The 13,369-nt window shown below is 54.3% G+C and overlaps 3 protein-coding genes across 3 annotated transcripts; all 3 read right to left on the bottom strand.

The window, feature by feature from the left end:
* Window positions 1-958: 958 nt before the first annotated feature.
* On the bottom strand, window positions 959-8,040 carry GT037_010481 (uncharacterized protein; the record flags this gene model as incomplete). The annotated part of the gene is made up of 3 exons (XM_038935528.1): window positions 959-3,131; window positions 3,188-3,324; window positions 3,376-8,040. The coding sequence occupies 3 exons, from the start codon at window positions 8,038-8,040 to the stop codon at window positions 959-961; spliced, it is 6,975 nt and encodes a 2,324-aa protein (XP_038781778.1).
* A 535-nt stretch (window positions 8,041-8,575) lies between these two features.
* GT037_010482 (5-aminolevulinate synthase mitochondrial precursor) lies at window positions 8,576-10,518 on the bottom strand (the record flags this gene model as incomplete). The annotated part of the gene is made up of 2 exons (XM_038935529.1): window positions 8,576-10,101; window positions 10,182-10,518. The coding sequence occupies 2 exons, from the start codon at window positions 10,516-10,518 to the stop codon at window positions 8,576-8,578; spliced, it is 1,863 nt and encodes a 620-aa protein (XP_038781779.1).
* Window positions 10,519-11,400: 882 nt separating this feature from the next.
* GT037_010483 (uncharacterized protein) lies at window positions 11,401-13,109 on the bottom strand (the record flags this gene model as incomplete). Its single annotated transcript, XM_038935530.1, has 2 exons — window positions 11,401-12,315; window positions 12,375-13,109. The coding sequence occupies 2 exons, from the start codon at window positions 13,107-13,109 to the stop codon at window positions 11,401-11,403; spliced, it is 1,650 nt and encodes a 549-aa protein (XP_038781780.1).
* Between the last annotated feature and the right edge of the window lie 260 nt (window positions 13,110-13,369).

A 13,369-nucleotide genomic window follows, 5' to 3' on the forward strand; every position in this document is an offset into this window, starting at 1 on the left:
AGAACGATTGAGCCCCCGCCCAGGCAAAATCTCTCGCACGATGCATGTCTTGGAATTATCCATGCACGATTTGATCCTTCGTATGCAACTCTTACAGGGGCTGAATGCATCTTATTGCGTACAGCATGCGCAGTACACGGCCTGTTGCCGCCGAAGACGATCTAACCCTCTTCTTGGGTTCATCCCGATGCGAAGCCCCACTTCCAACGGGCCTTCCGCAAGCCACGGCAGGCACGGAAGATCCACCGTCTGGTCCAGAGCCATAAGTTCTCTGCCGCGTCTGCAAGTCTGCAGGGTCTGTATTAATTTATATTGCTGGGCGATCCGGATGAGATACTCGAGTCGGGAACTGCATAGGATTGACAGGGGTCGGGGATGCGGTCTTCGATTTAGGATGAGGGTAAAGTAAGGTACTATCGTATGCTGCCAGAACCATGGAACAAGATGTATATAAGATGGAGAATGTTAGTGAGCACTTTACTCTGCACCTGCGTCGCATATGTTGAGAACTGCATTTCTCCATTCCGTTTAATCGCGCGAGTCTATACTAGCAGTCGCATCTCTTCGTGTCGTCTCCTTTCCTGAGTGATGATAGTACAGATAAAGTTAAAGAAACAGATGATAATCGGACTTTTCATCCGGCTATCCAGAAAAGCCAAACAAAACTCCTTAATGATGCATGCGTTTTTCGCTGCCGTTTTTCTTATCGCTCGAGAACACCAACAGATTCAGGAAAAGTTGTTCGTCCTCGGGGTATCGTAAAATGCCTCAAACAACTATAGGCATGACAAAAAGGACAAACGCCGCGCAATGCAATTTCCAGTTCCCAGGGTCGAATTAAAGTAGAAGAGAAAAGAAGTTGAGATATTGTTGTTGTTGTTGTTGTTGTTGATGAAGTGTCGGTTTGCTTCCCTCTTTCACGTCAAATCGTAGGACATTGAACGCCCTCTCGGCGCCACTAACGCCTCCTCTTCGTTTCTCCATGGCCTTGATCCTGGGGATCGCGACCTCTCTTGCGGCCATCGTCTGTTCCTCCACTGCCTCCGCCACCACGGCTCCTCCTATCGCGTTCGTCCCTTCCCGAAGCTCGTCCATCATCACGAGAACCACGCTCGCGTCTGCTGCTTTCACGGGGCTCCCGTCCTGACCTCGATTCTCCGTCTCGTTCGCGCTCTCGATGGCTGCCTCCCCTGTCACCGCCTCGCTTTTCACGACCACCGCGGTCTCGGTCGGAGCCTCGCTCACCCTCTGGGCGGTCGGAAGGAGGGTTGCGGCTGCTCCTTTCTTCGCGAGGTCGGTCGGATCGATCGGGTGAACGCTCGCGTCCTGATCGGTGGCGATGGCTGCGTGACTCTGAGCGGCCTTCTTCTGGTGGAGCGCCCTCCATCCTGCTTGATACATCATCGTTTCTGCTGCTTCTCGGATGCTGATTCTCCATACGGTTGGGTGTAGAATCAAGCGACGGCGGTGGCATCGGGCTTGTCATGCCACCGGATCCTTCTATCGGGCCATTGGCGCGTGTAGCGCCACGACCTCGCACAGGAGGATTAGAAGGAGGTGCGCCGCGTTCGTTTGACCGATCGCCGGGCGCATTTCCAGTCAATACGTTGTTGATGGCACGGAGAGGGTTACCGGCATTCCTGGGTCCTCCGGGACCGGTCGGAGGTCGCGGACCAACTGGTGATGATGGAACGGGTCCCTGGGGACCGCGGTTGTTACCGCGCGGGCCGCTTGGAGCATTCGGTATATTAGTCTGAAGCGGTGGGCCGCTTGGTGCTCTACCCTCGATGTTAACGAGCCTACTAGGATGAATACCTGCTGGTAGTGACGCTGCGGGACCGGTGGGTGCATTCGGTGTGGAAGGCTGCGACGGCGCATGTGGCCTGTCACTGCGTGGGCCCGATGGTGGTGCCGGCTCCGAAGGCTGGTTCAATCTTCCATAGTTGGGATCCTGAGCGCGTGGTCCAGGTGTAGGCTGGAACATCTCTCGTGATGCACGAGACGCTGCAGCGGCTTCGTTGCGCCCGCCACGAGGACCAGTTGGGGCACTAGCTCCTGGATCGTCCCGACGGTCGCGGCCACCAGAGGGTGGCATCTGAGGACGCTCATCCCGAACGTCTCGGGGCAGGTCGTTTCGTCCATGATACCCAGCAGGCGGGCGCTCTTCGACTCGACGATCGTCACCGCGCCTGTCATCGCCATGACGTGGAGAGTTCATACGAGAGTCTCGCTCGCTACGGTTGTCACGATCAGACCTTGGCGGCATGTGTCTGCCACCTGCATGCTCTGCTTGATTGATCAAGGCAGCACGCGCGGGGTTGACTGTGGGCTCTTCTTTGGCCGGGATCGGCACTGCTGGCAATCGTGATGGCCTATCGTTTTGCTCTGCAGCATACGGGGCGTTGGCTGGTGGACCATCTCGCCGGTATTCATTGGCTAACGAAGAAGTAGAGGGCATCCGGCGAGACTCCATCGCTGTAGGCGTAGCATGACCTCGAGGATCAGAACGCTCACGTTGATCTCTCATATCTCTAGGATTGTGTGGATCCCAAGTGGGTGGCCGTACTGCTGGCGCTCGCGAATCTCGTGGGGGTCCTCGCATGGCCCGATCATCGTAATCACGTTCTCTGCCAGACCATTCGCGATGCTCGGCGGCTGAAGGTACCCTTTCTGGAGTTCTGCCACCAGGCAGAGGTCGTGCGCGCCGCCCAGGCGAAGCCTCACGCAGACGTCCGGCATCTACCGAGCGATCTAGTCGGCCGTAGTCTCCAGGGGGACCTCGATTGTCGTATCTACCATGCGCACTTTCGGGCGTGCGATCAATGATAGGACGTTCTGATCGATTCCTCGGTTGTGGATCAGGTCGCGTTGGTAATGCGTGCGGTGGTCTGCCAACGGGAGTGTTCTGCCCTGGTGTATTCCTGTTGTCTGGCCGTAGTGGAACAGACGAATGATGCATCGGAGGACCTGGCTTCGGTGTGGGTCTGCCGGAGCCGGTGTCTTGTTGCGATGGGGTAGAAGGCCTGCTGTCGGATGTTCTTGGCGTCGGCTTGTCCCTCGAGGAAGGCGCGGGCGTTGCACTATTATGCTTTGACCTGTTTTCATTCGATTCTCGTACTGGAGTACCATTCCTGGAAAAGGTCGATCAGTCTCACTGTTGATATCTCGGAACAATCCGCGAACTTACGTTTCGGACTTGGGCTTGAAAGCAGGTGCAGCCGCGTCGAGTTTCGCATCTTGTGGCTGTGGAGTCTTACCCTTCTCCGTAGCAGCTTTGTCGCTTCCGTTCGTCGTGCTTCCTGGCGCAGGAGTAGGTGCCGGTACCTGCAGCGCATTAGTTTGCTGTCGTGTGCGTGGTGATGCGGATGCACTCACGTTGCGGAAAACATGATCTTCTTGCCAGAACTTCTCTCCTTTGAGGATGGGTCCAAGAACAGACTCCAACGATCTCATAAGATCCTGTCTCTCCTCTCCCTCCTTTAGACGCACCACCATCTCCTTCAGCTCTGTGCCCATGCTCGTGACTTTAGGGAAGTTGGTACCCAGCGCGTGAAGAACGTTGATCGAGTTACGCATTTGCATGTAGTTGCCGCTCTCCAGGCACGTCTTAAGCGCAGCTGCAAGTGCCTTGTGCCACTTGAACAACACCATGCAAAACTGGTCGTAAGTGAAGAAGCTTGTCGCGTTGCGGTCCCCGTCGTAGCTCCTGCCAAAGCCAGGAAGATTCTTTTCCAAACCATGGGCGTTCTTGACAAAAGCATCATCCTTGTTCTCCTGCCAGACTTGTAGCTCACGCAAAATACCACCGAGGAATCTCCCGAAAGAAGAGGACTCTGCTTCAGTGTACATACTGATAATAGATGTAAGCCTATTTGCGTTGAAGAGCATATCCAGTAGCCGACTCATGCGGAACCCTGGCACACCTGAGCTGTGCATGAACATGAGCATAGAGAACGCATATTGGGCGTCTTCTTGAGATATGCGACTGCGAGGGATAAAGCAGTCTTGGAGTAGAGCGTTGTGCAAGACGTCGCACTGTGGTCCCATCATTGGAACGCCCTCGAACCATCGACGCAATTCGACCTTCAAACTCTCTTGTGTCACAGCATGGTTCTTCGTGACAACCTGTTGTTCGTCCTTGATCCTGGCTATGTTCTCCTTAAGAGCCTTGACAGATTCTGAATCAGCTTTGGGTACGTTAGGTCGGTACCCACGGCGCTCGGGCACAGGAGCGGGCAGTTGTCGCTCCAAGGTCTCGATTGAATCCTTGTATTGTTGATTGATGCCATCGACGTCGACGACAACGTCTGTCAGGGACAACTGCCAGAATGCGACATAGTAGGACACACAAGGATGGTTGCCGAAGGTCTCCGGTAGCTGCTCCTTCAGTTGGTTCGCGAGGATTTCAACCTCTGAATTTGGCACATCGGGCAAGAAAGGCTTGTCCGAACGAGCTGCAGTCACGGATGCCGAGTCTCCTTCTGCAGGAGCAGAATCTTTCATCTCCACATCTTCTTTCGCTTTCGAGGTCTCGGCGGATGTGACATCATCTTGAGCTCCATCCACAGCTTGTGACTCTTCCACGCCGCTCATGACAACATCGCCGTTCGTCTGTGCATCGGAAAGTAGCTTCGAGCGTTGTTCAGCTCGGAAAGCATTGGCCTTGGCTGTTATGCCCGCACGAGCAATCGTGAAAGCAACGTCCGGCTCAACGTGGTAATTTGCAATCATCTCTACCAGTGAAGGGAACAGAGCGTCAAAGTCGTCCACAGACAGGAATGTACGGAGGAGCTCCAGGTATTGAAGCATGACGGAGCGCAATTTATCGACGTTGAAAAGTACAGGCTTGTCAGGTACTTCCAGCTGGTCGTCGCGGTGGACATAAGCTTCCACGTGCTGCGCCAGTGCGATGAGGATTTGTGGTCCGAGTCCCGTCTCCTTCAGACACCTGACTAGACGTCTTGCTGAAGAAGCAGCGTGGGTACGGTTATCCGCTAGACGATACTGTAAAGTGAACGTACGAAGGGCAGGTCCTGCGCAAAGCGCCAGAGTCACTGACTCTGATACAGATCCACTGACACTAATGCCACCCATCGACTTGACTATTTGTTCAAGAACATCCAACATGTATAGCTCGCCTTCAGCAGTCAAGAGCTGGTGTGTGGTGAGCTGTAGAACGGGAACAGGATCCATCAAGTGATATCTTGCGTAAGCTTTGCCGACAAAGGTAGCAATGTTCTTTAACCACGGCGCAGACAACATACCGTCATCCTGCTGTGATCCTTTGTCGGGGTTGAGAAGGTATGTAACCAGCGTCCAGGTCAGGACGTCATACCCAAGCAAAGTAAGATATCGACTGCATTCGACCAAGGCAGTGATCATGTTTGGGTAGTTGACCAATTGCTTGACTGTTGTTCGGAAGACGATGCCTGGGCTAGCATACGAGATCTTGGCGATTTTGCGACCATATTCTTTGGTGTTGGTAGCAGAGATACGACTCAAAGTCTTCCGGGTTTCAGTTTCGACTTCTTTGAAAGCAGTCTTGATCACCGGCTTGAGCATTCCGTTGAACCACTGTTGGTAAATGGTGTATCGTGTGGCTGTATCGAAATGTTTGAACAGATCCCATGCCTCGTTGATGACTCCTGGGTTTCTGCCTGTGAAAGTAATCGCCGGTGCAATGAAAGTTGCTGAGAAGTTGACCCATCGCTTTCGATTTGACTCGGAAGGATCATCGGCCAGATTCTTCTTGCCGATACGTATTATCTTGGTTAGGAGAACGCTATCCTTTCCACACTCTGGTCCCACCAAGCCTAGGAGACTGGTGCAAAGCTTGATGACATCGTCCACCTCTTGACACACAGGGACGTTGTCAACCCAGTCTTCCCAATAGAACTTGTAGTCGGTTCCTCCATCTTGGTCTTTCCGGTCCGGTTTGGCCCATCGGAGAGTCCGTCGAGGGACGTAATCACTCGGCCGCATGATACCCTTATTATTACTACCCTTGGTGGCAATGACGGACTTTTCAACCGAGGTCGGTTTGGATTCCTCGTAAACCTTGCTCAGAGAGTGATGTGCCAGGCGGAAGATGAGGTCCAACAGCTCGGGGTAAACGTCCAGAAACCAAGGATGTCGCCCGAGAATGAATAAAGCTTCCGGAAGCGCGCCGATGCACAACAGACTCTTCAAAAGCGTGAACTTCTGGTCCTTGGGCTCGGGTAAAGCTTTCTTCTTGTCCACGGGCTCATCAGACTTGGCGGGCGTGCTCCGTCCAGTGTCGGATTTGGATCTGGAGTCGGCGTCTCGGAGGCGAGAAACAGCTGGCGGGCCAGGAGTCTCGTCAGGCAGCGCACCGGCCATAGTCAGAGCGTTGACAACTGCGCCTCGTTCGCTATCCTCCTTCTCTTTCTTGGCCTTGAGGAGCTTTTCTTTGTGTGCACCCATATCTGGCTCTAGTGGATATAGATGAGGATAAAGATCCAGAATAGAGATGAAGCCAATCTTGATCAGGAGCGCAATCAGGTACATGAGATTGTCAGGAAGTTCGTCGGTGGCATCGCGGACGTCTGACGCGTAGAATTGGAGCTTGAAGCCAAGCAGTTGGGCGGCGATGTCGTTTCCTGACGGAGGGAGTGTCTTGGTCTGCTCCATCCACTCGTCGGCCCATTTCCGAGCGGCCTGTTGCTTCGATAATGGCGCGCCTTCAGCAGGTAAGGTCTGGTCGGGTTGTCGGTTGTTCGCAGTGATGCGACGGCCTCCAAGTTCAAAGAAGGCCTGAATGCCTGCCCGGTCGCCCAACTCACCAACTCGCTGCCAGAATTTGCAGTCGCGCGACTCTCGCAGGCGCAGCTGTTCGTCCTTCTCTTCATCGGTGTAATACCACTGCTTCGCATCAGGTCGCGCCCATAAGGGCAATGTCGGTACTTCGGGCTCTTCCCACTTGATGTTATCGAAACCACGTAGCTCGGGCCACCATGCGCTCGACCTTAGCATCTTGACAAAGAACCTTCCGTGCTTGACTAGGAGGTTGGCAAACACATCCAGCGTCACATCGAGAACTCTGCCAATGTCCAGGTCGAATGCGCCAATGAGAGCGTTTACTCGTTGCCAGGTCTCGCCGACGACTTCCTGTGAGGGCGGTTCGCTGTTTACGGTGGTGAAGTACTCGGTCATAAGCTTGGAGTAGCCCTCGGTCTCTTCGCGCAGCAGGTTGTAGTTGGACTGTCGGTACAGGGCGTGAGTTGCTTTGCGAACGGCCATTTTGGAGAAGCTATCGCGAACAAGGCCCAAGGACTTCAAGAGGTCATTTTCTAGTTCGGCTCGCATGCGCGACACGTCGATGTCTGTCGCGACAAGCATTTGTCGCACGAGCGCCTGTTTGCCTTCATCTTGTGTGAGCGAACTCAGCGTGTCGAGGAACGTCGATACTGAGTCGACGTGCTCGTCGGCCGGGGCAGATGTGATGTCGCGTACTATGGAGCCCAGCTCGCCGGCATCTAGCAGCTGGTCCATGGACGCCTCGATGATCTCGTGAAATATGACCGAGAGGGTGAGGACGTCGCCTGTGCCTTGAGCAGCCATGGCGGCCTTGACCACAGCGTCGCGTGCTTCGCCATTCCAGCGAGCGACGCGGTCTGGCGTCAGATAGTCATTGCTCTCGGGGACCTCGCGCGGTGTGGAAGGCGTCGAAGGTTGTGAGGGAGCCGGCGCTGGGGCCGGGGTGGTGGGTGTGGCTTGAGACGGCCGAGTCAACGGGAAGGTGTTCGCAGGCGGAGACATGGCGGTCGGCGATGCGTGTGATGAGGCGTTGTTAGGGCTCTGGGGAACGCTGGAGCCACCGCGTCCGTTGTTTCTGCTCTGCCGCCTGCCACCTCCGCCGCCGCCGCCGCCTCCGCGCGGGCTGTTGGCCTGCTGCTGCTGCTGCTGCTGGTGATGCGCGAATCCGAGGTTCTGGGGGCGGTGCGGCGACGGGCGTCCACTGCGGTCGTCGTCCTGTGAGTAAGTGCGCTCGGGTCGCTTGCGCTTGGGTGGAGGAGGCATAATGGTACCCTCTTACGATCGAGAGACCGGCGCGAGCAAAGAGTTGATGAAATGTGTGGGGAGCATGCGGTGGTTGCTCGTGAGGGTGATGGGTAGCCGTCTCGTGATATGTGCGCGCCCTGCAGCCAGCAATTACAGTGAATGCTGGATTAGGCGGCGATTAGATGGGGGCGGGCAGCGCCGGATGGTAGAGTCGCGTTGCGGCGAGCGCGGTTGATGATGGAGCGTGTCTCGATTTCGTGAGGCTCAAACCCTGGGAGCTGTCCGCTAGCGCAATGGCTGACGTGAACCTAACGCCGGGGCCGTGCACTCCACATCCACCAACACACGACAATACAAAGGCACCATTTCACTTTCACTTGAGCCTCACAACACTACTACTGTATCAACATAGTCACGCATTAGCATGGACATGTTTTTGCGCGGACGAATCACAAGTAAATTTCTCCGCGCTATCAACGCTTCATCCAACTACATAGGCCTCAAATAATTAAACGAGCGACCAGACCTCATCACTAACCGCCTGACTACACGTCTAAGCAGCAGCAGCAACAGCCTGTGCTGTAGCCTTGCGCTCGTTCTCGAGCACAGCCTCGAGCACGCCGGTCGCACCCTGGCCTGCCTTCATCTCATTCATGACATCAGTCAGACCAAGTTGCTCGTCAGTCCAGAGGGGAGCGACCTCCTCCTTGCCAGCCTCGCCAACGCCGATGAAGCCGCCTTCAGCAGCCCATTCGCTTGTGCGCTTGATGCCCAACTGCTTCCACACAGCATCGACCGCCTCGACCAGGTGGTCGCGGTACTCCCGGATGTGGCCTGGGGTTGGCGTGATGCGTAGTCGTTCCTGGCCTACAGGAACAGTGGGGTAGTTGATGGCCTGGACGTAGATGCCCCAGTCCTCAAGGAGAAGGTCAGACGCCTTCCTGGCCACCTCGGCGTTTCCAACGAGAACGGGAATGATGTGGCTAGGGTTCGGAATAACGGGGATGTTCTTCTCGCTCAAAGCATCCTTGACAGCGCGGGTGTGGAGTTGCTGCAGGCGTCGGTCACCCTGGTAGTTGGCCTGGTACTCGATGGCCGTCTTGGCACCTGCCATGGTCGCCGGTGGAAGGGAAGTAGTGAAAATGAAGCCAGGAGCAAGTGATCGGATAGTGTCGACAAGCTTGGCAGAGCCGGCAATGTAGCCGCCAACGCAGCCGTAAGCTTTTCCGAGTGTACCAGTGATGATGTCTACGCGGTCCTGAATAGTGCCCTGGGGCCGCCCTGCCTTGTGTGCTTCGTAGTCGAGATGTTCAGCGACACCGGCACCGTGTGGTCCGTACATGCCTACAGCATGGACTTCGTCCAAAAAGGTAATGGCACCGTACTTCTCAGCGAGGTCACAGATTTCTTCGATAGGTCCAATGGAACCGCACATGCTGTACACACTCTCAAAGGCAATGATCTTGGGGTATTCGGCAGGAATTGACTGCAGCTTCGCCTCAAGGTCTGCGACATCGTTGTGCTTGAATACCATCTTTTTCGCGCCTGAATGACGGATGCCCTGGATCATGGAGGCGTGGTTCAAGCTGTCCGACAGAATGACGCAGTTGGGCAGTTTGCTGCCGAGGGTCGCAAGAGTCGCATCGTTTGCTACATAGCACGACGAAAAGACGAGCGCAGCCTCCTTGGAGTGGAGCTTTGCAACTGTGTCCTCCAGTGCTACAGCGTGTTGGTTGTGTCCGGAGATGTTTCTGGTACCTCCGGCACCAGCTCCGTAGTTGTCCAGGGTCTCGTGCATCGACTTGAGTACGTGGGGGTTGCGTCCCATGCCGAGGTAGTCGTTAGAGCACCAGACAGTCACCTTGTCCTCCGGGGATTCCTTGTGGGCACGCGGGAATTCCTTGGCCAATCGGTTGATGTTGTTGAAGTAGCGATACGACTTGTCCTTGTGCTTCTTGTCCAGCTCATTGTGGTAAAAGCCTTCGTAGTCGAACGTCGCGGCTCGCGGGGCAGACGGAGATGCGACGTTGGAGGGCTTAACATTGGCCGGCTTCAAAGCAGCGTGGGGAAATGGTGGACCTGCGCCATGTCAGCTTATGCTCTGCTTTTCACTCGGTGCCAGAGATGCGGCTGTCTCGGCTTCATAGGAATTGGCGTACCCTGCTTGCCTCTGAGGCTCTCAATATCGACAGCCTGGGCTTCCTTGGACGCTGTCGTGTGTAGCCTGGCTCGGTTCACGCGCGTGTGGTAAGCACGCACACCACCGAAAGCACCAGCAAGAGCGTTGTTGCCATTGCGGGAGCTCTGCACAGCAAGCGCCTTGCCCATGATCGGGCAGCGACGGGCGAGAACCTGGAGGTTCGACATGCTTCCGGCGCCTGGAGAGACTTCCTGGCGGGCAGCGGCCGTCGTGGTGGAGAGGGAGCGCAGAGTGGCGGGTGACGTCTTGTGAAGGAACGGGCACATGGACTTCGACTGGCGCAAAAGAGCCTCCATGTTGGTCAAATGCGCGGCGTGTATGGGATTCGGTGTGCGTGGTAGGAGTGCAAGCAGATCGAGTGTGGTTGAGGGTGAGGACGGGCGTGAGAGAGGGAAAGTCGGTTCGAAAATGTGTCAAAGATGTACTACATGATTTACATGCGGTAATAGCGCGGATTCTAGTATGCCGGGCTTCGGCATCAAATGCACTCGTCATGATTGGTTCATCTATATTAGCCTCCAACGCTGCTTATGCCTTTTCAATCAGCGGTACGGTACTCCGGAGAGTAAATACTCGGATAGTTCCATGGCTTGCTTATACGCGTACAAAGGGTCCAGGGACGGCTCCGTGAGACCCTTTGCCATCAACTCGATACAGCTTCACGCTATGTTCTTTGCACTGAACCGCAATCTCTGTACATGTCATATATCATAGAGATAGATTTGCTGGGGCTCCGATTCCATCATTCAAAACCTGAACTGCAACTCCCTGTACTGCTCAGTAGTCATCATTGTGGCTTTAGCGTACCCCGCCTTTTGCCCGGCGACCTGGCCTCAAAGCTCTATTCCGGAGCCGCCACCGTTCCCTTTTGTGAGGTTGATCTTGACAAGCTCATGAGGATCTGCAGTCTATCAGGTTGAATAGTACATCTCTCCAAAACCTTGGTCTGGATACCTCGGCTTGCCCCCAATTGCGCTTCTTCGCTAGCGTACAGTGCACACGACTAGAGAACCTTGCCGAAATACGCCGCACGTGGTTCGATATTTTCACAGTTCGGCATCTTTGAACATTCCATAAGCAGCTTGTCAGGCCTAAGGCCTAGACCTCACAGCCAAACGGCCCTTCCCAGAGAACACGTAGTTGAACACAACATGCCGCATTTTCCAACGGCCGCCGACTCAGTCATCGTCTGAAATTTCGATGATCTCGGCCTGGGATGGCTGATCGGGATATCGCAAAGCTTGCTCGCCGAAAGTCGTTGCCATAATCGTATACACATAGTAATAGAAGCTGCTTGTTTCGGCAGTCCCGTCATCCATGCAGTTCCGGAGCTCCCCAAGATCTCTGCTAGATGCTTCAGGTCCCTTTGAATAATTGCAGCAAAACCACCATGAAAGGAACAGGGTGGTAAATGTAAGAATCTTGGGCATATCCCGAGGAAGGACGCCCTGCAGCTTTGTCTCTCCTTTGCATAACATGTGAACACATGCTCTCATTTCTCTGATGAGGCTGGTCTTTCCTATGTTCTGAACCCGACCACGAATCATTTCGCGGTCGTTGGACTTCAATTCCTGGATGACTTTGGATACAATGCGCTTCCGGTCAAGGTGCTCGACTAAGTCTTCCCATCTCCAGCGGCGAACTGTAGTAATGGAGGCGCTCTCAGGTTCATCACCGTGATTAACAGGTGTACGTGTGGGAAAGGCGCCGTCTGGTTCAAAAGGCCCTAGTTGTGCATATTCAGTTAGCTCCACGCTGTCAGCGATGACTGAGTCTGGCGTAGATGAACGGACACGATTATCAAACTGGTCTTCAGTTGTATTGGCTACAGTCCCAGTATCGTTGTCAAAGGGCAATATGTTCCCGTTCTCAATGTCAGATGAGCACGAGGGTGAGCCTAGATCGATAACCTCACTTGTTGGTTCGCCTCGATGAGTTGACGTGTCTTGTCGTAGTTTTGGTTGGCTGTCCAGTACGTGTTCTTCTTCGCCGTCGTGGACAGGTTCCAGTTTGTAAATATCGCGCAACCAAGCCGCAAGCTCCATGCAATCCACAGTGCCCTCGAGGTTGCTACATTGTTGCCGTACTTGTTTCTGCAAGGATCATTGTTAGTTTATACTACTGGAGTGATCGAGAAAGTATGATAGCTTACCGCATTGCTTCCTGGATCCTTTATGATCTCGTCACACAATTTGTTCAATCTTTGACTGAAATAATCGTACTCTGTTTCATAGTGCTGTGCAAGCCTTTCTCGTTCGCCTTTTGCTTCAGCCTCGTTCCACACAGTTTTTGGATCTACCCTCTCTTTACTGGGAACGCCTTTGTTCGGTACCCAAGCATTTGTATAAAACTCGATTCGCTCGTTAATAATCCGGACGATCTCGTCCTGGCTCAGATTGGTCCGTTTATTCGTCTCTTCGACTGCATCATCATGCTGATCCTCATGTATTTTTGCATCTTCCTCGCCAGCATCCATCGACCCAAAGTCGTCCTCATCTTCCAGCTCGTCCTCGTCAGGTAGATCTACGATCTGGTCGCCCCCAGCTATGTTCTGCCATTTCAGCAGATAACTGTAGTCGTTTACGTTTGACTCTACTTGCCGCAATAGCCCGCTGGTTGCCGCATTCAAACTCACTTGAGAACCAGATAGTACACTGAGCGGCGTTGTTGAGAGGTTAGTGATTTTCCTCCGCTTGTTACCTGCTTCGTCCGTAATGATAACACCTTCGGAGATTCCGGTTCGCCGTACAGAGGGCGAGTTATCTGCGCTATTGGTATGAAGCATCATAGCATCAGGAATTTGTGCATCAGAGTAGCCTGCATCTCTGTATAGTGCGTTTGTGTGAAGGTCATCCACTGTCCACAACCGGGGATCGCTCGCGGGCATTTCGCTAGTCCTCGAGCAGGACTGCTATAACTTGTTGATGTTTCGCGACACCTAACAGTGTAGGAAGGCTATGGTGGTGAAAAATGCGACCTTGTTTGAACCAGCTCTGAAGTGGAGCGGATTGGACAACGCGTGGTGGAGGCAGGACAGCCAATAAGGCAAGTGCGCGCCATCACTTGACCACGCGAGGAGGGGCAAACAGCACCAAAGCTCACAATTCAAAGTGAAGACAGAGAGCAACGAGCATCGTCTTATCGAAT

Source organism: Alternaria burnsii (assembly GCF_013036055.1).
Source record: "Alternaria burnsii strain CBS107.38 chromosome Unknown 756, whole genome shotgun sequence".
NCBI classification, from domain to species: domain Eukaryota; kingdom Fungi; phylum Ascomycota; class Dothideomycetes; order Pleosporales; family Pleosporaceae; genus Alternaria; species Alternaria burnsii.